Below are 24045 nucleotides of genomic sequence, written 5' to 3'. Positions count from 1 at the left end.
CGCTCGCCCCCGACCCGCGCGGCCGGGTCCGCGTCCGCTCGCCGGCCCCCGGCCCACGGGCACAGGTACACGCCCGCAGCGCTGAAACGCGCTGTGCCCGCACCGGGGGAAGTCGGCCCCCCGCGAAACGGCGAGAGGCGCCGATCCCGGGATCCCGGGCGCACCCCCACCGACCCCGAAAGCAGCCGGGGAGCGCGGCCCCGCGGGAGGGAGGGACAGACCGACGAACGCGCACACACACGCGGAGCGGCGGCTGCGGACCCCCGGCCTCTCTCCGCTCCGCAGCCCCGCCGCCCGCCTCCCGGACCCCGCGCGGCCCCCACGCCCAGGGGCGCCCACCGCACCGCCACTCACCTTCGCGCCGACCCCGCGGGCCGCGGCAGGCGAAGGGGCCGCCTCCCGGGTCGGGGGCGCGGGGCCGGCCGGGGCCTGCCCCGCGGGCCTCACCGCCGCCTGGTGCACGCGGGCCCGCAGGCCCCTCACCTTCCCCATGCTCCCGCCAACCCCGCCGCCCGCCGGAAGCCGCCCGGGCGCGCCGCCTGGCCGGCCGGAAACTGCTCCTGCGCGCTGGCGGCCCGGGCGGAAACAGGAGCGGGACGGCTGGGATCCGCCCTCCTCCCGCGCCCGCCGCGCAGGCGCCCGGACGGGGGCGGGGCTAGGACGCGCGGCCCCGCCCTGGCCCCGCCCCGCCGCCTTCGGCCCGGCAGGTGGTGGTAATCGCTGTGGTCCAGGCGGCCATCCTGCGATCCGGGGAATGATGGATGGATACAGCCTGCACGGAGACCAAGCATGTTGGAAATACACCAGTGTGTTAGCCACACGGCCTCGTGCCTTTCAGAAACGCCCCCGGGGGAGGGGTGGAGAACAGGAATCAGAGGACTGGGGCGTGCGGGCCTGTGTGTGCTGAGAAGTGGAGTCCCGTCTGCAGTGGGACACCCTGACACTAAGGGGAACCCCAACAGCCCTTGATCCACCTAGTCCGTTTGCTTTCATTAACTTTGGTCGAACATTTACACTGTTCATTTAGTCCTCTGAACGATTCCTGGAAACTGGTGTTAACTCGCGAATTTCAGCCTTAAAGCGGTGCAGGGTCGCAGTCTGGAAGCCCTGCTCTTGGGACATCCGCGGTTTGCTTTCTGTGCATCCAGTCCGGACGGGTGCGTTCAGGAAAGCAACCTGGGGGTGGGTGTAATTCCCATCCTCAGGGAGCCCGTTGTGCTGCTGGGGACAAAAAGCTGACGGATCTAGAACAATGTACAGCATGAAACGGGCAGTGGCTGGGGCCACGCAGGAGTCCAGACTCAGGAGGGCACTAGCCACACTGTGTCCCCCCCACACACACTGGGTGCCAGCACCCACGTCTCAACCACGTCCAGGAGCCGGGTGGAAGCCCACCTACACAGATGAGTTTTGGAGAGGAAGAGCCAGCTGCAGGCAGAGCTGGGTGCCACTTCTCAGGAGGGACACAGAGGTGCTCCCCGGCGGGAGATCGGACAGATGACCACATCAACCGCTTAAGGCCAAGGTGACAGGATCTGTGATTGACTCAAGGCCACATAACCAGCTGGAATTTGTGTCCACTTATATATTTAAGGCTTTACTGAGGATGTGATATTCTAGAAAAGGCAAGATTATGGCTAGTCAACACATCCTACTTGGGTTGATAGCAGGTCTGTTCAGGGTATCTTTGGCCGGGCTGTGCAGGAGCTGACCTATCCAGTTCCAGAATGTCCCAACAGGGAATGAGGCCATTTGTAGATGAAGAAGGCAGCTCAGAGACATCAGGCCAGAACATACAGCGGTGACTTCACAGAACAGATCTAGGCTGAAGCCACAGAGAAATGTCCCTGGAAGAAACCCCAAAAGACCCTCTCAGGCTTGACATCCCCACTCTTTAAGAGCTGCCAACGTGGATGTCCGATCAGCATCTGCCAGACCAGGTTGGTCAAAAGGAGAGACCAGCTTCCTCTGGCTAGAACCTCCTGCAAGTCTGTGAGCAGCACTGGTTGTACTTAGTACCGGGTCAGCTCAAGGCCTGTCACAGCCTCAGTTTTAGGGTCTGCTTTTTGCCTCTTCTGTGCAGTGCAAGTTTTCTCAGTAAAGGGAAAACAATGTCCAACAAAATGGATCAGCTAGGAGTTTTCGAAAGTCCTGGGGCCTCTCCTCTCTCCATCTGTCCCATGGTCTGCCTGGGTGACCTCGTCCTACCCACGCTTTCCATGTCCTACCCTGCTATCCTGACATTTCCATCTGCAGCTGGATCTCTCCAGCTTCACCTGAAAATTTAGTGAAAATCTCAAAACAGAATTCTTGGTGCTGATCCCAATCTGTCCCACTGCCCCAGCAGCATATTTGCCTTCCAAAATGGCATGGTTACCCATGCAGCTGCCCAAGCCAAAAACCGAGGCGTCATCTTCGCTGGCTCCCCCTCTCCCTGTCGCATTCAACCCAAGAGCCCCGTATCTCCACCCCCAAACTCCCCCACCCCCACCCCCACCCGGGGGCTCCTGCCTTGGCCTCCTCACTGGTCTCCCTGCCCTCTAGCTCTACCCTTGGCCCTCCTGGAGTCCCTCTCTGCTTACAGCACCCGATGTCCCCAGAGGAGAGGCCTGGAAAGGCGACCCTGGCCCTACTCTCCCCGGGAGGCTCCGCCCCATCCGCTCTGCCCTTCCCAACGCTAAACCACGCCTCGGTGCGTCCCCTCCCTGCGGGACCTGGATTCTTTGCTTTTTCTCTGATTCATTGTTTTGTCGCCCGAGGGCGCTCGCGGCCCGCTGTGGGCGCACCCTGGGCTTCTGGGTTTCCGGGCGGAGCTGGGCTGGCCGCGGGGCTGCGGGAGAATCCGCTTCCCCGGGGCCTGGAGCCCCTTCGGTCTCTGGCCGCGCGGACTGCGCACAGGCCGTCTCAAGACCGCCAGGCGCCGAGGCCTGGGGTCCCACGCAGCCGCGGAAGGATGGCCTCCAGGAGGTGCAGGCTCCCCCGCTGCTCTTCACGGTCCGCCGGGGCCCTCAGTGAGGGACTTCCTAGTGAAGAGCCCTGTTGCGCAGACCCCACCAAGCTGCGCATGGGAGCGGCCAGCGACCGCTCCCCGGAGGGCAGCGCCTTGCAGCCCCGACGCCGTCCACGCCCAGTCACAGTCCTGGGATCGGGACTCCCAACCCTGCCTGGCCCTGGGCCGCTGCTCCAACCCTGCACTCGCCAAGTGCTCAGTGCCAGGACTTACTTCCTGGGGTCGTCACGGGGCTGGGGGCACCAGCTTCCCCGGTGCAGCGCCCAGCCCGGCGAACCGGGCTCCAGATAAATTCTCCCCAGCGCTCCTCCCTCAGCCCTGGGAAAGTGTCCTCTCAGCCCGCCTCTGCCCCTCTCCCTGCACACTCTGCTCCTTTCAACCCCTTCCTGGCCTGAGTCTGGGCCTCAGGGTACCCCCAGGCCTCGCTCTGAGAAGGAAGGCCCGTGCACGAGGCCGGCCAGGCTTGGGGTTGACTTGGGCCAGGCAGTGATGCAGTTTTGGAATATAGATGAGGTTCCGTGGGGTGGAGTGTGGAGCCCATGACCAAGAAAGAATTCTTGAGGCATCTTTGGTGCAAAATGGTGGCTTATTAAAGCACGGGGACAGAATCCGTGGGCAGGAAGAGCTGCTACCCTGTGGTCTTGAGGAGTGGCCTGTTACATACTCAGGAGTTGAGGTGAGGACAAAGGGGGTGTCCAGAAGGACTGTCATATGCTAAAGACTCTCAGGGTACTGGAGGCCTGGTTATCGTCAAGCCAAGGTTGTTTTCCCCTCTAATGAGGCACTAACATGAAGACAGTTGGGAGTTTCCTGGAGGAATGTTACATTCTTCCTATCACACGTCCTTGTCAATGGGCTTCAGGTTCAAAAGAAATTCAGTTTTATTTATATTTCCTTCTGCCTCAGCCTCCCTTCATTTTATGGAGGGGAGGGTGATGTTAGGGCTTCAGGAAACTGAGTTATGGGTCCCTTGGAAGTTAGGTTATTGATGAGAAAGCTTCTTCCTTGTAAATCACTAGGACTCTTGTAAACCGAGGGAGACTCCTGTCCTGCAGGATTGTGATCTCTATCAGTTAACCATTTGTTTTTCCTTTAGGGCAGGCAGGAGTGCCTGAGGAATGTCACACATACCACATGGGGGGGGGTAGGGTACCAGCTTCTGCTTTGTCCTCAGCTAGCCTTCTGTTCCCTCATCAGTAGGAATTTCTGGCCCTATTTCCCCATCCCTGCAATGGGGGTGCCACTGCGGGGTCCTTGAGGAGACAGGTAGAGCCCCAGGAGCGCCTGCAGGCAGCCCGCTCAGTAGATTCCAGGGGCCTCGAAAAGGGAGGCAGCAAATGCGGCCTGGTTCCCGGCTCAGGGTCGGTGTGGGGTTGGCAGGGTAAGAATCCTCAGCGCGACCCCAGCCCATCCTGCCCCGCCCAGGTGCTCAAGGGCGAAGGGATGGGAGGCCGTTTTCCCTCCCCCCTCTCCACCTTCCGGACCCTCCCTTGCGTGCTGGACCAAGCGACTCTGGGAAGGAGATCCACGGTGCAGGGCGAGCAGCTGAGACCTGCCCCACTCGGCGCGCAGGGGGCTCGATCCACTGGCTACAAATTGGGAGAGTAAGGCAGACGCCAAGTCCCGCCGTCCTCTGCCTGGCCTGGTTTCTGGGCGAGGGCGCCGAGGCCACACCCAGAACCTTCACCGCGACCCAGAGGGCACAGCTGGAGAGGGGCTGCCGGCAGGGGGATGGGGGTCAGCAGCGCCCCGTAGACGCGCTGGCACCTGGGCGCAGCTGCCTCTCGGTCCTACCGCCCGACCAAGGCGACCCCGGCCCCCCGCGGATGGGGACGCGGCACGCTGGACCGACAGCAGCGAGCTGGGGTCGTGGTCGCCTCCACCCCTGTGATCTTCGGCTTTGCTTCAGTGACTTCTGGAGTTAAAAACGGTCGGTTTGAATTTCTGCAGGGCCGTTTGTCGTCCGAACAGCTCCATAACCAGACGAATTTCCGGGAATCGGGCACGCATGCCTCCCTCGTGGCTCCTGGACAGCGCGACGGGTCCCCAGCCTGCGCGCGCAGCTACCGCGGGGTGGACAGTCCGTGCCTGTCCGCGCCCAGGAATGCGACAGGAAGCTCAGATGCAAACTATTTGGGGCTGTGCGGTTCCCGAATTTGGAAACTTTCTGGGTAAAAATAACGTGTCCGACTCACTGCGTGATGCCGGGGGCGATTGGAGGAAGTGGCGAGGGAAGGGGTGGGAGGAAGAGGCCCAGGGAAGTCGAGATTTCGCCAGCGCGCTCTGCCCCGCGGGGGTGCCGGGTGGGGCCCCGAGGTCGCCCTCCGGGGGCGGTCCCAGAGCCCCAGGCTCCAAATTTCCAGCTTTGTTTCTCGCCATTCCTTCCAGCCCTCCCTCCCCGGAGCTAGCTAGAGAGCCGCTTCTGACATTTGACTGTCAGATTAACTTAGTTTATAGTTAACATCCTTTTCTGATTATAAAATTAATACATGGCGGGGCGCCTGGGTGGCTCAGTTGGTTAAGCGACTGCCTTCGGCTCAGGTCATGATCCTGGAGTCCCTGGATCGAGTCCCGCATCGGGCTCCCTGCTCGGCGGGGAGTCTGCTTCTCCCTCTGACCCTCCTCCCTCTCATGCTCTCTGTATCTCATTCTCTCTGTCTCAAATAAATAAATAAAAAATCTTTAAAAAAAAAAAAAAAAAAATTAATACATGGCTATCATAAACAATTTGGAAAATACAGAAAACTACTTTAAACAGCTAAAATCCCTTTGATCCCCTTGCTCAGAGGTGTCTGCAGTGAACAGCCAGTTCCTCCCAGCATCTTTTCCCCCCTCTGTCTAGGTCTTGCAGCCTTTTTAAAAACTTGGAATTTTCATGTTGCTCAGGTGTGAGAAGGGTTAGGTCTCCCTGGCGCCCACCCAGCACACAGCCCTGGATCTCAGACCAGCACCCCCTCCTACCCGTGTAACCTTAAGCAGGCAATTCCCTGTGTGGACGGGGTCACACCCAGATTAGGGCAAATGTTCCAACCCCCTGCTCAACCTCAGCCTCACCCCAGCTTAGCTAGCTCCTGGGTGCTTTGCCATCAGAATAGGGTTTTCCTCTCCTACCCCTCCTCTGTGTCTTATTCACCAGCCCTAGTGGGCTGGGCACTTGGCCCTGACCCCTGCCACCTCCACCTTTCCAGGCTCTGTTGAGAGCTTCAGGTTTTTCATCTCAGCCTCCTGAGAGGTGGACCCATCACCCCCACCTTTCAGGAACTGGGCTAAGGCCTTGCAGCCACCTACCCAGCAGGTGCCTGGGACTGCAGTCCAGGGTTCCCAGGGCCCAGGCACGTGGCCCACCACTGCTCACCTGCCCTACTCCTCTGCGGGCCAGAAGCAAGACTGCCCATGGGGCCCCATGCTGGAAAGGTGCTGCTTTTCCCTTGAGAGAGAAAACAGGAAGAAGAAGACAGAAAAGACTACCCCCCAGCCTGCAAGGGCTTCCCAGGTGAAGGAGGGTGAGATCTTTCTGGATAGATCCCTCTGGGCTGAGAGGCCAGCTCTGGACTAGGGCCCAGAACCAAGGCAGGGGACGGGAAGCAGGTGGGCAGAGCTGGAGCACTTCATGGGAGCCTGGGAAAAAAGGCCCCTGGTCCCAGCTGGATACCCGCAAGGGTGATGTGGACCCAGGTGGGACAGGCACAGGAACACCCACCTCTGGGGCTTGGGGTGGAGGGGGGATGACTGGGGAGCCAAATGAGATGCCTCTTTCTCCTCTGCAGGGGAGAAGGAGTCTTGAAACTGGTGCAGGAGGCCAAGAGAGAGAAAAGGCCCCTAGGGTCGACTTCAGCTCCAGGTGATTCCGGTTCTGTCCCGGGCTCTGAGGTCCTCCCCTTCCTCCCCAGCGCCAAGTGCCTTCTAGGTGCAGGCCCAGTGGGGCCTGGGGTTAAGACTCTGCTCTGGGGCTACGTCCCCTGCTGCCCATCAGACCACCTGGAGTGTGTTGACCAGCCGCTCAGGCCCCACCCTGATCAGGCTCTGGATCAGTGGGCTGGGCGTGGGCCAGTGGATCTGCATTCCTCACACACACCCTGACCAGCACTTAGGCCGGGATTTCCAGGTTCCTGGGTATACTTCCTCCTCTCCCACCCACCATCCTCTGTCCCCAGAGAATCACTGGTCTACAGCAGGGCTCTGCCTGGTTTTGAGCACAGCTCAGCTCATTTACATACGTTTACATTCGTTTGCATACGTTTACATACATTTACACACAGATGGCCCCTGCAGCTTCTGCAGCTGGCCTGTGACCAGCAAAGCCGAAAATACGCACTGCCTGTGGGCCATGCACTTTCCCTGTGCCAGGCACTGTTCTGGGTCCCCCGTTGGCCCATAACCTCACACCCACAGATGTCGGGCCAGTGATCAGACCAGCGAGGCCAGAAGTGGCTGCGTGCATGTCACCCCTGCCACGAGGCGAGGGAGCAGCCCAGGTCTTTGTCCCTCACCTCTAATCTCCGGACACATTGGGGTATAAGGTGTCACCTGGAGGCCAAAAGAAGGGACGGCTCCTTACCAAGTACAGATGCAGCAGGGAGGCCCATGGGGAGACAGCATTTGGGTTGCACCTTTTATGATGGGAAATACATGGGCAGGTTGGGGGGGCTTTAGAATTGGCCATTCAAGCAAGACAACACCAATGAGTTCAGGGATGAGGCAGTAATTAGATTTGGCCAAAGCACAGGATCCCTGGTGGGGGAGGGAAATTCAAAGTGTTTCTGTAGACATTCCCAGGGATCCTGGTTGGGAAGAGGCATGAGAACGTCTCTCACATATTCCTCCAAAAACTCAACCTGCCCTGAAACACACCTTCTGGGGATGGGCAGTGTACCACCTCCACCGACCCAGGAAGGCCTCAGACGCCATGCCTTCCTGTGTGTCCTTCCTTCACGCTGTCAACATGCAGGGAAGCCAGGTTCTCATTTGCACTTCTGGGAGGGAAGGCAGGAAAGAATTTCATTCCTACCTATTATGTGCAAAGAAACAAATGCAGAAAAAGTAAATTGTTCTCCCAGGTTCAAAAGTTAAAAGGTAGAAGCAGAAAATTCAACAAGAAGAAATTTCTTTCTTTCTTTCTTTCTTTTTTTTTTTTTTTTAGGGAGGGAGGAGTGGGGAGGGACAGAAGGAGAGGGAAAGAGAATCTCAAGCAGACCTTGCAGAGACCACAGAGCCCGACACAGGGCTCGATCTCAGGACCCTGAGATCATGACCTGAGCCAAAATCAAGAGTCAGATGCTTAACCAACTGAGCTATCCAGGCGTCCCCAAAAGAAATTTCTCTATAAATCCAGGTATAGACACTCCCCTCAAAAAAAAAGTCTGCTTGAGTTTTATTGAAAGCTCCATGATCCCTGGGACCTTGTCTCTATCATCTTTTTATGATTTGTAATTTTACATTTATTGGGCACCTGCTGTGTGTGCCAGGCCCTTTGGAGGACCCTTTCATATATCTTCATTTGTCCTCACAAGGGGGGGGGTGAAGGAAACTGGGGCCCAGGGAAGAGAAGGGATTGAGTGTCTAGAGGCTACTACTACTACCAGTGGGCCGCTCTGTTGGACCCCAAGTGCAAGCTCCTCTCTTAGCTCAGCATCCATGCCCCCAAACCATGCCCCTGGGGCAAGAGGAGCTTAGAAGGCAATCATGGAAACTGAGTTCCTTAATCCAGGGTTGGAAGGTATAAAGTTGCTTCGACAAAGGTAGCCCAGACTTTCAGTGGGCACACATCCCTAAAGATGTCCACAAGTGGCTCTATTTGGCATTGGTAGAAATGATAAACTGAACAGGAAATGGCAATTTAATAGGTACCTTAAGGAGAGAAATGACCCTGGGACCTGGGTTAGGGTTAGGTGACTCCCCTGACCTACTGGAGCCCCATGGTTCAGCCTGATCTTCATAGTGAAAGGAGAAATTAGATCCCAGGGGACTGGGAAGGCATTATGACCTTCCTGTTGTGATAATGAAGATGTTAGCTCCTCACACCCCCGCCCATTCCTCACATCTCTGTAGAACTATAAAACAGTTTCATTTTTAAATTATTTTTCTTTAAGTAGGTACCATATTCAGCATGGAGCCCAAAATGGGGATTGAAGTCATGACCCTGAGATCAAGACCTGAGCTGAGATCAAGAGTCAGATGCTCAAGTGACTGAACCACCCAGATGACCCCCAAACAGATTCATTTCTTTTTTTTTTAAGATTTATTTATTTATTTGACAGAGAGAGAGAGAGAGAGCATGCGCACAAGTAGGCAGAGAGGCAGGCAGAGGGAGAAGGAGAAGCAGGCTCCCCGCAGAGTGGGGAGCCTGACGTGGGGCTCGATCCCAGGACTCTGGGATCGTGACCTGAGCCGAAGGCAGACGCTCAACTGACGGAGCCACCCAGGCGCCCAAACAGTTTTATTTCTAATCTGGGCTCAGTGCTTTTGTTATTCTGACAATGTAAATGTGCACTAATGAGCCAAGTGGACATTCTATAATTACATTTTCTTCCTTATACAACTTGTGGTTTTCCCCCAGAGTTGATAATTGCTTAACTTTTTCTGGCTCAATCTCCTTTGAATCCAGAGCCAAGGCTTCTGCCCTCCAACAGGTTCTCAGTGTGACCTTCCACAAAGTCAAATCTGTTGGTTAATCTTTCTGTTCTGATGAGGGTTGGGCCCTTGCCCCAGCCTCCTCAGGGTGTCCTTCCTTCAGTTGAGTTGGAGGGAGGAAGCCAGAAAGAGGAAGACTAAGGAGAAAAGGCCCTCTGCTTGACATGAAGGCAGTAGTTGGGTAGTAAGTGGGGATGAGGATACATAGGCCAGCATCTAGGACAGTAGGTGGCTAGAAATGGCCCCAACCTCTCAAATATCTTCCTTACTTTCTATGCTCGCCTGGCTGCTCCAGCACCCATGTGGCCTGGATTACAGTAAGGATGTCCATTGCTCTGGCAGGGTGACTGCCTGCCTGTTGGTATGGATTTGTGGGAGATCCAGTGAGAGAAGTGTCTGGAGCCCTTGCCAGGGCAGACACTGTTTTCAGCTCTGTTCCGCCCACCCCCACTGGAGCGTGCTTGCACCCGCCTCTGCAGCTGCCTCTGCCAACTCCTCCACCCCCCTCTTCCCCCACAAAGGGAGCAACAGCTGAATCAACATGGAGAAGGAAGTTACTGGTAGGAAGAAATTAAAAAGAAAATAAAAGCAAAGATGGGGGAGGGGTCACGAAAAGACAAGAATTGGGGCAGAAGGAAGTTGGCAAAGGGATGCAAGATAGGAGGGTGTGAGCTGGGAAAGTGCTATCACAGCCTTGCTGTTGGCCCGAATGCCATCACTTCACGGCACCCTCTCAAAGGCCAAGTTTGTTCTCTGCCTCTTATTTTTTTTTTTAAGATTTATTTATTTATTTATTTATTTATTTGAGAGAGAGAGAGAGCGAGAGAGCACGCACACCGCTGCTCAAGCAGAGGGAGGGGCAGAGGGAGAGAGAATCCCAAGCAGACTCCCGGCTGAGCACAGAGCCTGACGTGGGGCTCGATCTCAGGACCCTGGGATCATGACCTGAGCCGAAATCAAGAGTCAGACGCCTAACAGACTGAACCACCCCGGCGCCCCTGTTTTCTGCTTTTTGAGTGCTGGGTTGTTTTTCCTCCGGTGCCTCCTCTGATGAGTGGCCCCAGTTCTCGTGCCTTGCTCATCATACCCACTCAGCACCGTGGGCTGTACTGCCTGACTCTCCAGCCCCTTCCCCAGCATCGGCTAAGATGCTGCAGCCTTGCCTGGGATTTCTATAAAGGGAGCCTCACATTCTCCATCATTACAATATTTCTTAATCTTCCAGCTCTCACAAAGGAGTCCTCTAGTCCTCTTGGTGTTGTGTATTGTGGGGATGTGACTGGGGGAGTGGAGTGGGACTGGGGGTGCCCAAGCCAGCATTCAGGACAGCCAGGGAATGGAACCAGCCTGCCTCTCACATTTCTTCCTCCTTTCTACGTCACTTGGCTGCCCACTGCCCCTCCCCCCACGCCCAGAATACTTTGAGGGACCCCCTGCTCATTCTGCCTTATGTCACTGTGACGTGCTTGTCCCTGAGCTGGGCCGTGACATCCTGGAGGGCACAGGCTGTCTGCTCTATGGGCATCTAACACAGTGTTGGGCCAGGTACCATGTCCTCAATGAACACCTGATGAAATGAAGTTGATTTACTGGAGGGTTAGGTGAAAGCGACTGCAAATGGAATTTATTGGGCAACTTCGGGGAAAAGATTATTCCCAGAATTCTGTTCTTTCATCCCTGGCTTCAGCTTTCTTCAAAGCTCAAAGTCTTGTCTCTCGTGGTCACTCCCCACAAAGGCCTCCACTGGTGGACCATCATGTCCTCTGTTTCACACCGTTATTCCTGAATGGACAAACCCCTTGGCACACACCCGAGGACCCCCTGCTCGCCACCTTGCTGTCAGAGTCGCTGGCACCAAGCCCTGGTCTCAGCTGCTCCATTGTGTTGGAGATTGGAGGCGCCATGGTCCATCTAGCCATTTCCCTGTCACTAGATGTAATTTAATTACATTGTATACTGATAATGCCCCAATAAAGACACAAACACTTTGTGGTCCTGGTCGTAGATACCAGGAAGAACAAATGGTGTGCACATTAACCATTTAAATATGCCAGTTGCCCCCCATTACCTCACAGTCCTTCCAAATTTGCCCCCGTGGGAAATGGTATCTTGTGTGGTTTTGATGTCTATCTTCCCAGTGTCCACTGAGCCTCTGTTTTGCTGGCTTTCTGTATTTCCTCCCAGCTTTCTTCACTTGGCATAATGCTTGGGATTCACTCATGTCGTTGAATCCTAATATGTGAATGTAATGCCATAAATTTCCCTCTAGGCGCTGCTTTACCTTCATCCTGTAGATATGATATGCAGCATTTCATTTCTTTCTGTTCTAAATATTTCCTAATTTACCTCGAGGCTTCCGTTTGACCCATGGATTATTCAGAAGCGTGTTGTTTCTTTGGAGATTTCTCTCCATCTTCCTGTTGCTTATTTTCTGGTTTAATTCCACTCTGGCTACAGAACATACTGGGCATGATTTCAGTTCTCTTCGATGTGTGCAGGAGACAGTCCTCCTTGGTGAATGTGCCACGAGCACATCTGCGGCTGCTGGCTGACGTGTTTTCGGATCTTCCGTGCACTTGCTGCGCTTGTCTCCTTCTTTCTAAGGGACTGCTGAGAGGGGCGCCGACGTCTCCAGTTGTAAGTGTGTGTCTGCCTTGTTCTTTCAGCTCTTGTAGTGTTTGTGTATTGTGAGCCCTGTTGTTAGATGTGTGCCCGTTTACAATCCTTACATCTCATGGAATCGGCGCATTAGGGTTAAGTAAAGCTCCATGGTACACTTGATGGTTTTCACTGCTGTGACGTCTACTTTGCTTGAAATTAACATAGTAAATCCCGTTTTCTGCTGATTAGCATTTCTGTGCTACATCTCCTCCTTCCTTCTTCTTCTATCCCTACATGTTACTCTGTCTTTATTCCTAAGTGTCCACATTTCCAGCATCATTTCCCTCTGAAATCTTAAGATTGCTTTTAGAGCTTATCTGCTGGAGACTAATTTTCTCACTTTGCCCTCCATCTGAGAATGTCTTTACTTCTTCATTTGTGGGGAATAATTGTGCTGCAGTAGAATCCAAGACTGACAGCCCTTTCCTTTGAGCACTGTGCCACTGTCTTCAGCCTCTATGATTTCTTTTTTTTTTTTTTAAGATTTATTTTTGAGAGAGAAAGTGGAGGGAGAGGCAGAGGGAGAGAATCTTCAAGCAGGCTCCCCACTGAGCAGGGAGCCCGATGTGAGGCTCAATCTCATGACCCATAAGATCATGACCTGAGCTGAAACCAAGAGTCAGACGCTTAACCCACTGAGCCACCCAGGTGCCCCTGCCTCTATGGTTTCTGATGAGAAATTTGCAGCTACTCAATGCTTATTCCTCTGCATGTAATGTGTCATTTTTCTCTGCTTGGTTTCAAGAATTTTCTCTTTATTGGTTTCAACCATTTGAGTATGATGTGTATAGGCTTGATTTTCTTCAGGTTTATCCTGTTTGAAGTTCACTGAGCTTCTTGAATCCAAAAACTTACATTTTTTACCAAATTTGGGAAGTTTTCATCGATTATTTCTTCAAATGCTTTTTCTATCAACCTTTCACTCCTGTCCTTCTGGGATTCCAATGATGCAAATGTTGGACCTCTCAATGTTATCCGGCAGGTGCCCAGGCTCTGTCTTTGCCAATCTCTTTTTTTCTCTTTGTCATTCATAATGGTCTTTAAGTTCACTCACTTTCTTCTGTCTTCGCCATTCTCCCATTAAGCCCGTTCAGTGAATTTTTTATTGCTGTTATTGTGTTTTTAATTTAAATACTCATTTTATTCTTTTTCATAGTTTTTTATCTCTGCTGAAATTTTTACTTTTGTATTTGTTTCAAGAGTGTTTTCCTTACTTAATGGAGCATATTTATGATAGCTGATTTTAATGCTTCCTGTGATAATTCCAACATTGGGATCATCTCAGAGTTAGTATTGTTCATTATTTTTTCTCTTACAAATTCTTGAGATTTTCTTTGGTGTTACTGTTGTGTGAGTACTTTTGGATTGTATTTTGGACATTTTGAATATTAAGTAATGAGTCTCTGGACCTTATCAAAATCTTCTCCAATGTTGCTCATCTTGTTTTTGCTGTCAGGTTGGCCAGATCAGGGGCAGACCACAAGTTCAGACCTGCTTCCTGTGGGCTGGGGTTCCCATGTGAATTCAATTTTCACAGTCTTCACAGTGCTATTTGGATCCATCTCACACTTGCATACCCCTGGGTCCAGTCTTTGACCTCGGCAGTGGTCTACACCATGATTCAATGCTCAAAGCCTCTCCATGCATGTCCAGCTCAGGGGTGAGTCTGGAACATCCTACTAAGCTTATGAGATCTTTTTCTTGACCTCCTTCTTATCCCCTATACTTTTTAAGCCCAGAGGCCTCCGTCCCTGCTCCTCTGGCTGTGAAGTGGAGTTGTAGTTCCCCACACACTCCTGAGTACCTCCTGTGACTGTGCACCCTGGGCCCCAGTGAGGATCGCAGGAGCTTCTGCTGCTATAGCTACTGCTACCAGCCTCTTGGGAGCACAGGTTGGGGCAAGAATTGCCTCTGGGACAAGACTAAGACAAAGAAGACGAAGCAGGCACTTCTCCCTCTCTCTCCACACACTGGGGCGTCCCTCCCAGCTCAGGGTCCAGAAAGGAGGGCTTCTCTTGGCCATGTGCCCCTGCTCTCCTGGAGTGAAGGCTACCTTGAACTAAGTCAGGGGTCTTGAGGGGCAGGACACCCCCATATCAGCCTCTCATCAAGTTTTGATCTCTCGCCCCGATCTTTCAGAAAATTGCTCTGTTTCATTCTGTGTGATATTTTTAGTTGTGATCAGTGGTAGAGATGGAGTGCAGTGTGCTTGCTTGGTCTCAGCTAGGACTGGAAGCTGCTGGTGGCATCTTTTTTCTCCTAAATATTCTTTATTTTGTTTCATTTGTTACAACTTCATTAAGGTAGAATTTACATGCCAATATTCACTAACTTTAAGTGTACCATTTAATGATTTTAGCAAATTTACAGAGCTGTGAAATCATCACCACAGCCCAATTTTAGCACATTTCCATCACCCCACACACTCCTCTTGCTCATTTGTAGTCACTCCCTGTCAGTTCCTTTTTTAAAAAAATAAAATATCTCAAGACTACAGAAAAGTGTGAAGACCAGCATCATCAACACCCACATACCCACCATCCTAGTCTGTCAGATCTTAACATTTTGCCTTACTTTGCCCAGAATTGCTTCTTCTTAAAATTATAAAATTGAAGGCCTCTGCACTCCTCTCCCAGGACCACCGTCCCCTCTGCCTTCAGAGGTGACCGCTGTCCTGAACTCAGGACTCATGAGCATGTGGGTGTTGCCTGCATCAAGCAGGCTGTGTGGCGTCACACCATACATCCTTCTGCGACTTGTGCATTAGAGAACCTCAGTGTCAAGGTTTTGAGATGTGTCCTGTGGATACACCCAACCCCAGATAAATACTTAAGTTGCTGTGTATTATCCCACTGTATTAACGTTCTTTGGTGTGTCCACCAATTCTACATTAGCTTTGCTGCCAGTGTCTCAGGATGCTGGTTTTTTTCTTTAACGTCACCCTTTGGTTAACATCTAATTTTCTTATACTGTGTCCGTGAATTTGGCCTCCTTGTGACTTTTGTGCTTTAGAACATTTGAGATTTCCTTTGTGGCTTAATACATGATCTGTTTGTCAGTTAGAGAGAAGAGGTCATATTCCTCAAATTCTCCATGGGCCTCATCTGCATTTCTGTTTGATGTGTTCATTTCTGAGAGAAGTACATTAAAGATGTTCACTGCATTTGTGGCTGTGTCCGTTGGCTTACGTATTTGTCAGTTTTTGTTCTATGTATTTTGTAGCTATTTTGTTCAGCACAGAAATACCCTTGACAGGCTCAGCTTTCTTTGTGGATTATAAATTCCATTACCTCTATCGTTCCTTAAGCATTTAATGCTTTTTGCCTTGAGTTATACCTTTTTTTTTTTTTTTTAAGAGAGGGAGAGGAGAGGGGAGGGGCAGAGGGAGAGAGAGAATCTTAAGCAGGCTCCATACCCAGTGCAGAGCTCCACCCCAGGACCCTGAGATCATGACCTGAGCTGAAATCAAGAGTCGGAGGCTTCACCAACAGAGCCCCCCAGGTGCCCCTTGAGGTATACCTTTCAACATCATTTCTACATAATTGTTAGTATTTCCCAGCACATAATACATCTGTCTTCCAGTCCTTTATTTTTGATCTTCAGTGTCTGTTTTAACAGTTTATCTGATAGACAGCATTTTTTTGCACTTTTTCCTTTTTAACTGTGGATAAAAAAAACAACAACAACACATAACAAAGGGCACCTGGGTGACTTAGTTGGTTAAGCTTCTGCTTTTGGCTCAGGTCATGATCCCAGGGTCCTGGGATTGAGCCCTGAGTTGGGCTCCCTGTTTAGTGAGGAGTCTGCTTCTCCCTCTCCCTCTGCTCCTTGCTCGTGCTCTCTCTCTCTCTCTCAAATAAATAAATATTTTAAATATCTTTTAAAAAGCACATAAATTTAACCATATAACCAACCATCTTTCCTATTTTTAAGTGTGCAGTTCAGATGTTAAGTTATGTCCACATTGTGTACAATCTCCAGAACTTTCTCATCTTGCAAAACTGAAAGTACCCTCCTTAAGCAAATTTACACTTCTTTTTAAAGTTAAAAAATTTTTTTACTACAGAAAATTTTACACAGTTACAAAAGTAGACAGAATAGTTTCATGAATCCATATGTCCTCAACATCTGCTTCAACAATCTTCAACTCCTGGCCAATCTTGTTTTATTTGTACCCTTACCCACTGCTGATGCAAAATGAACAAAACTTTTTAAAAATTTTAAAGGGAAAAGAAAAGAGTTTTACTGGGGCCCAAGTGAGGACAGCTGCCCAGGCTCCACAGTGCTCACAAGGAAGACTGTGCTCAGGGAAGGAGCGTTTGGTGCAGAGTTGTGTATGTTTTTACAGAGAGTTACCAATCACCATGACAAAGTGCATTCCAGAAAACTACAGACTTCATCTTATGTTCTTAGTATGTGCGAGGCTATATAAGTTTAATCTTATGGGAGCCAAGGAGGTTTTTTTTGTTTTTCTTCTCTTTATGCTTAGAATGTTCCTTTTTGTTTTTGTTTTTTTTTTTTTTTAGATTTTATTTATTTATTTGACAGAGAGCACGTGCACAGGCAGGGGGAGCGGCAGAAGAAGAGGGAGAAGCAGGGTTCCCGCCGAGCAGGGAGCCCGATGCGGGGCTCGATCCCAGGACCCTGAGATCATGACCTGAGCCGAAGGCAGGCGCCCAACCGACTGAGCCACCCAGGCACCCCTGGTTATTATTATTATTATTTTTTAACAAAGCAGATGTACCATATGTGCTCAGGGCAGAAATAGAGCCCATGCTTTGAGATTTTGCTGAGTCATTTTGACCTTGGGTAAATGTTAAGGTACAGCTTCCCTGGGAGCCCAGAAGCAGGGCCCACATGCATGAAAAGGTGAACATCTCCTTAATTTTCCCACCCTTCCTCCATCATCCCTCCCCACCCCTTATTATTTGGCAGCAAATCCAGAGCATCATATCATGTCATCTGTAGATATTTCAATGTATAACTCTTAAAGCTGACAACTCTTTAATATAATCACAAAATCTTTATCACACCTAAAAAAATTAACAGTAATTTCTTTTTTTTTTTTTTAAGATTTATTTATTTATTTGAGAGAGAGAGAGTGAACACAGGGGGTGGTGGGACAGAGGGAGAGAGAATCTCAAGCAGACTCTGTGCTGAGCGCAGAGCCCAATGGGGGGCTCGACCCCAGGACTCTGAGATCACGACCTGAGCTGAGACCAAGAGTTGGAGGCTTAACCAACTGAGCCCGTCAGGTGCCCCAATGGCAGTTTCTTAGTATCACCCAGTCCATGTGTTGTGATTGTTTGATTTTTCTCCTAGATCTCTAATCTATGGGTTCCTGGGACATGTCTTCTTCCTCTCCCTCTGTCCCTTGCTGATTGTTGTTATTCTTGTGGGGTTTTGTTGGTTGCATCCCTGTGGTGTCATTTAACACATCCCTCTGTCCTCTGTTCTTCCTATAACCTGGTAGTTAGATCTAAAGTCTTGGTCGAATTGGGTTCAGTAGCAACAATTGTTATGTTTATTTTAATAGTATCTAAATTTGTACTGCTCTTTCACCCAGACTGCTCCATAAAAGGCATGTGCCCAGTATGGGGTATCTGTCTCCGTGGTGTGGTGGCCGGTGATAGCCATTGCTTTATCTAGTGAGCCAGCAGTTGGTGTGATATGGGGACATTCTCAGTCTACCCTTCTTTGTTATTCTCTGGAATCATTCTATAAAGAGCAGATTCCCTTGATAGAGAACATTTAATTGGAACTTATCTGTCTCTTTATTTTTAAAACCCAATGCAATAATTTGTTTATTCAAAGAGGGAGACTGTAACTCACTCCTAGGTGCTGTGATTCCTGAAATTCTGGAATATTCTAGAACATTTGAAATCATTCCTGGGTCGCCTGGGTGGCTCAGTCGGTTAAGCATCAGGCTCTTGGTTTCAGCTCAGGTCATGATCTCAGGGTCGTGGGATCAAGCCCCAAGCCAGGCTCTGTGCTCAGTGGGAGTCTGCTTGGGATTCTCTCTCTCCCTCTCCCTCTCCCTCTGCCCCTCCCCCCATTCATGCTCTGTCTGTCTCTCCCTCTCTCAAAAATAAATAAAAGCTTTAGATAAAAAAAAAAATCATTCCTGATATTGTATGTTTTTAACTTGTAATCCTTTCTTATTTGTTCCATTTCTCTTGCCTTTTTTAAAACAAGAATTGTCATATTTTTTTTAGATGTATACATCCTATTTGTATCCTTAAGAAGGCTTTTTGATTGTTCTTACATATGATATTAAATACTTCCTATCAAAATGTCCACTGATGAGTATCAGAAACAACAACATGCTCCCCTGATCTCCTGTTCCAGGCCTGTGGGATTTTTGTTTCAGATTCTTAGTATTTTTATCTCTGTTTTTAAAACCTGTAGTTACTTAGGCTTCCTCACTTCTGCTTATTCCCTTGCTCACCTTTGTGTCACCCACCCTCTTGTCCCTGTTGGATCTATTTTTCTGTCTGTCTGCCTATTTCTGGAGAGCATCTTTCACACAGAGTGTAGGGAGCTAGGTGTCTGCGTCCTGGTTCATCTGGAGATGTCTGGTTTTGTTTCTTTGTGGACCTAATCAATCCATGTCTCCTCTCCTCCGTCCCCATCCCCCACCCGAATCCCCCCCCACCTCGTGGTATTTTCTTGCTATCTGTTCTGTCCTGCCAGAGCATCGGAAGCCTCCCGAGGGCATGCATCGGCCTGTTCTGTCCCCTCTTCAGGATCTGGAGCCTCTCCCGTCACTGGGTGTCTGCTCCTCTCTGTCCACGGGTCTCTGCTCCCAGGCTCTGCTGGCCAGATGGGTGTGGGCATCGTGCATCTGCATCCATCTTGCGTCTTCCTGCCTCTGTGCTGGGGCCGATCCTGCCTGCTCACCAGCTCACGGTGTCATTCTGCTTTTTATTTCCATGACCAAAATCTTCACTGGGTGCAGTCTGCAGGCTGGGCGCCTGTCCCAGGGTGCAAGTCCGTGGTCCTCTGTCCCTGCAGGGCACGGCCACCTCCTCACACAGGGGTGAGTCCTTGTTGCCACCAGCGTAACTGGTCCGCCGTACTCATCCCTCCTTTCGTGCTGCTCTGCTCCTCACCGGGAGGTGTGTAAGGAAAGGCAAGTCCCTCGTGTGCTTGTGGGGTCTCCCTCGGGTACCCCCGGGCGGGGAGCCCGGGCAGCGCGCAGGGCTGGCGTCTGACGGGCCACCCGTGGTGCAATCAGCCACATGTAAGTACTTCCTCCAAAGCAGCTTGGAACAGGAAGCTCTGTGCCCTCAGCATCGGGGCTCACTGGCCCGTCGGCTCGCCCGGGCAGCAGCTCCGCCGGATACCAACGGAGCTGCCGCCCCCTCCCTGCCCGGCCAGGACACCCACCGAGGTCGCCAGGGCATCAGCGGGGTGAGTGGACAGGGGCTCCTCTGTGTCCAGGCTTGTTTTCTAGCGGGAACAGGTGGGCCCTGCGGCTCTTCACCCGGGAGTGGCCTAGCCCTGGAGAGGGCCCGGCAGCCCTGGTCCCCGTTACCCGCCCTGGGCTTGTCCGCTCCAGGCCCCCTTTGACCAAGATCCAGCAAGGGGGAGTGCTGTGCCCACCGCGCGCAGGGCCACGCAGAGCAGCGTGAGCGTCTGCAACTGGGGGCAGGACCCAGCGTGGCAGGAGGACGGGGCATGGGCTCAGGCCTTGGCCACGGGGTCTAGGGTCTCTGGACAAGCCCCAGACACTTACTGAGCCCCCGACGTGGGGGCCGTGAGGCCCTGCAGAGCCCGGAGGAGGCCGGGGGGCAGGCAAGACCCTCCCGGAGGGGCCAGAGTGCGTGGAGCCAGGGACGTACGGGGAGTCTGGGGGCCCCAGCCCGCCTTCCTCTTCCTGTTTGAGACCCCGTCCTCTCCATGCTCTCCAAGGTTGGCTGTGGTGGTCTGTCCTCCCACAGAGTGTGTGTGCGTGAGTGTGTGTGCAGGTGTGAGAGGATGCACGTACTGTGTGTAAGCGTGTGATGTGAGACTGTGTATGAGCATGTGTGCACGGAGCTGTAAGCGTGTTCACTGAAGTATCTGAGTATGTGAGGTGCGCAGCTGAGTGTTCTGTGTGAGCTTTGTGTAGGTGTGCAGGTGTGTGTGCGCGTGCATTCTCCTGCTGCTGGGTCCACCTCCCAGACTCTCAGAGGGTCGGCAGGCCTAATGCTGTGAAGGTGTCACGTGACAGCTGGGTTTTAGGGGACAGATGTTAGGTAAGTGACTAAACGTCCCACAGCCAGTCTCCTGGGAGTGGGGGGTCAGGACCCTGGGGTCCCCCTGGATTCCAGCCGACACTGCACACCCGCCCCATCCCCTGGTCTCACGTCCTCCTGGCGCCCTGTCCTCTTCCCCCGACCCAGGGCTGGGATCCTGCCCTGCTGTCCCCAGCTGGGCTCTCCACACCTGCTGGAGGTGGAGGGCACCTGGGACCCCGAGTGGACGAGGAGGAGGGGCAGCCAGGGGTGAGGGTGGAGCTCGCCCCATGGTCCTTGCGGAAGGTTCTGGTGTCAGTGGCCGAGCCCTCGCTCAGTTCCACATCCTGTGCAGGCACAGGGCCTCCCTCTGTGGACGCCTGCCGTCCAGGTAACCGTGGGCTGGGCTGGCTGCGAGTGGCCCAGGCAGGGCTCCTGTGAGGGTGGGGGACCAGCTCTGCCCGGTGTCGCTGCAATGGGGCTCACGCCTGCTTCTCCGCGGAGCCGGTAGGTGGATCCCTGAGCGAGGAGCAGAGGCGCCTGTGTGCAAGCATGGGGAGGGGGCTCAGCATGGCCGCTGGGCTTCGCCCTGGGAAGGGAGTCCGTGAGGCCATCTCCCGAAGGCTCGGCCTTGGGCCCTCACGAAATCTGGGTGCAACACAGGGGCGCAGGCCCAGGGCAAATACGGGCATTGCCTAGAGATTTCGTGAGGGACGGAGCGCTGAGACCAGCAAGGACCTTGCAGACTGTCCTGCGGAGGGCGCTGCCTGCTCTCTGGGGATGGGAGGGACCTGTCTGCACCTGGGAGGAAGGCCTCCCCCTGCAACAGGGGGCGACCCATAGTTCAAACTCCCCCTGACTCTGTAATCAAATACGTGATTGCCGCCTTCCCTGGGGGGTCGGGCAGCCAGCAGACCCGGCTTCCACGGGAGCCCCTGGCGCGGGTCCCCCGCTCAGCACAGACATCCCGGGGCCACCGACCAGGCAGAAACGTAGGCCCCTGGGGGACATTCGCTTTTACTTTTTTCCAGGAAACTTGAGTTGCCCTAACAGGCGCTCCCACACTTTCTCTGCTGGGGGGCCCCCTGGGAGGGCCTCCCAAGTGGGAGAAATATTTTCCAGCCGGACAGCTGGGCAGGCGGCCGCGTCGGCTGGGTAGACGGAGCGGGCAGCCAGCCAGAGACGCCGCACCAGCCGCTGTGACGACCCTTCCGTCCCACCCCCCGCCGGGGCATCTGCCTCTGTTCCAGACTTTTAACACCTCCTTGCCACGCAATGACCCCTGCCCTTTTGCATTACAGTTACTACATGTCCTCTGTTTTATGCAGATTCGTTCTTTTGGAGTCCATCTGTCTTGACATTTTCTTCCTTAGTTTTTACGCTCAGTTTTCCCGATTTGGAGATACACATTCTTCTGGCTCTTTCATCATCCTGTTTCCCCACACGGAGTCTACGTGGGCCTCCGGTGTGAAGGGGCCCCTTCCTGGGGAACCCCCACTTCTGCTCGTCCCCTTTGAAGGCTGGGGCGCAGCCCACTCACGGTCTCTGACTCAGCCACGGCCACGCTGCTCGGCCCCCCACGGTCGCACAGCCGCCCTCTAGGCGGCTTTTCCCAAAGCTGCTTGACCATCCTCAGACCAACTCTGTTGCCTTTTTCAAGGGAACAGGTTCTGATGTGTTTGTCGATTTTAGCTTTTTTGTTTGTTTTCCAACTCACGATGGGCACCCTTCTCTGCGTGTTTCCTGCCTCCCTCACCAAAGCTTTCCTGCTCTTTCTGCCACTTCTGAATCTGTGTGCCGTCCGGTCCCCTCTGTCCTTGTCCACGGCCAGGGCCCACAGGGCATTGGCTTCACGTCCCCATCGCGGACACATGCTTTTCCCTGCAAATACAATGTTGACTCCTCTTTGGCTCACGAGATATTCCTTTTCTAATGAATACGTGGGAGAATCTCATCGTGTTCCCTGCGGTCACAAACTGTGGTCTGCTCTCAGACTCCACACCGTGGACAGGTCCCTCAGACACTTGTGGGGCTGGGTTCAGAGGACACGCAGGTCTCGCCTCCTCCAGCCTCTGCCCCTTCTGTCCCCTGGGTCTGTCCAGAGCCTCCGAGCTCTGAGCGCGCTGGTTCCAGCCTCCCTGCGGCATGCAGCTTCTGTCCAATTCTGGGTGTTTTTGTAGGAACCAGAAGCTCCACATTTTGTCTTCTGGTTTAAAAAGGCTGATGCCTAGTTCAGATCCATTGTAGACATTGACTTTTTTTTTTTGCATGAAAACGCTTTGAGTCCTGCAGCTACTGGAGTGAGTACAGAAGGGGTCCCCTGCCTCCCATCTTTTTCCTTTTTTTTTTTCAATTTCAGAGGTTCTGAAATTCAGTGATTAACCACTTGCATACAACACCCAGTGCTCATCACATCACATGCCCTCCTTCGTGCCCATCACCCACTTACCCCAACCCCCCACCTGCCTCCCTGCTCTGCCCCCAATCTTTGAACTTTGCCACCTGCGCCTCCCCCCACCCCGCCCCTGTCACCCGATTTGGGGCATGCCCCTTGTAAGCCTCGGTGGGTGGATTGGTTCTTTGACCCCACCAGCCTGCAGGTGCAATGAGCCCTTGGGATCGAGAGTGGCCTGGTCTGAGGGTTTGCACTTTTGCAAAACCTTCTTCTTTTGATGTGATGTGAGCTGATGGCCAAGAAAGAATTCTTGAGACGTTTTCCATGCAAAAAGGTGGGTTTATGAAAGCACGGGGACGGGACCCGTAGGCAGAAGAGCCGCACTGGGATTGTGAGGAGCTGTTGGTTATAAACTTTTACAGTGGGGGCGTAGAGATAAAGGAAGTTTCTAAAGGGATTTTCATAAAAGACTTAGAGGATCCTGGAGGTCAGGCTATTGGAAGCTGGGGCTGCCTCTTGTCTCCAGCAAAGCATGAGCATCCATGTAGTTGTGAGTTCCTGTCTCAGCTGTTTGTCCCTGTTTGTCCCCCGGCTGCCTGCCAGGTAGTAAGATTTCATTTTATCTGCATTTCTTTTGTCTTTGTTCCCTTCCTCGTCTTTGACAGGAAGCCTGATCTGACATCAGCTTGCTGTCCTGACTCAGACGCTGTGCCCTCCCTCTGCCTGCTGCCCCATGTGTTTTCTAATGTTTCCGCTTTTTCTTGTCTTTTACCAAATATGGGGTGTGTGTGTGTGAGATTTGGAAGGAATGTGTTACATTGTTCTTCTAAGACTCCCTCCGCTCAGAGAACCTGGCTGCTCAGAGCTTTCTCCTTCTGCAGGTGACCCTGGTTCACTGCATTCATTTGGGGGCGCTTGGGGCTGGGGTGGGGAGAGCGCCAGGCCCGGGTTGCAGGGGTCTCCAGGAAGCCACCCCGTGGGGGACTCCCAGACCCACGACTTCCCGCAGTTGCCCTCAGGTTGCACTAGCATCCCCTTGGCAGGCGGGGGTGTGCGAGGGTGACTGTCGCAAAGTCTTCACAGCCGATGGCCTTGGGTTTCTCAAGCACCTTGGCCTGTGAGGGGCCCGC

At 52.9% G+C, this 24045-nt stretch overlaps 3 protein-coding genes and 1 long non-coding RNA gene across 4 annotated transcripts in view; 3 read left to right on the top strand and 1 right to left on the bottom strand.

The window, feature by feature from the left end:
* SLX9 (SLX9 ribosome biogenesis factor) overlaps positions 1 to 552 on the bottom strand; it is a 38675-nt gene extending 38123 nt beyond the window's left edge. Inside the window, exon 1 of the mRNA XM_081803270.1 lies at positions 355 to 552. Within this exon, the coding sequence (XP_081659396.1) occupies positions 355 to 492 (138 nt within the window). The 5' untranslated portion in view covers positions 493 to 552. The remainder of the gene's footprint in view (positions 1 to 354) is intronic.
* The window catches only part of POFUT2 (protein O-fucosyltransferase 2), a 345437-nt gene that overhangs the window by 273069 nt on the left and 48323 nt on the right, over positions 1 to 24045 (top strand). The window lies entirely within an intron of this gene.
* On the top strand, positions 5716 to 19428 carry LOC145716624 (uncharacterized). Its single transcript, XR_014139439.1, has 3 exons — positions 5716 to 6503; positions 6778 to 6851; positions 19260 to 19428. It is a non-coding gene; the product is annotated as an uncharacterized LOC145716624 (long non-coding RNA).
* Positions 19567 to 24045, top strand: part of ITGB2 (integrin subunit beta 2) — an 11871-nt gene continuing 7392 nt past the window's right edge. The window contains exon 1 of the mRNA XM_081800809.1: positions 19567 to 19714. The gene's annotated coding sequence lies outside the window, so the exon portion shown is untranslated. The remainder of the gene's footprint in view (positions 19715 to 24045) is intronic.

The sequence above is a fragment of the Leptonychotes weddellii genome, chromosome 1, assembly GCF_054177405.1.
Source record: "Leptonychotes weddellii isolate Sample4059 chromosome 1, ASM5417740v2, whole genome shotgun sequence".
Classification (NCBI taxonomy): domain Eukaryota; kingdom Metazoa; phylum Chordata; class Mammalia; order Carnivora; family Phocidae; genus Leptonychotes; species Leptonychotes weddellii.
The sequence above is the reverse complement of the archived record's forward strand: the minus strand, read 5'-3'. Positions and strand labels throughout refer to the sequence as shown.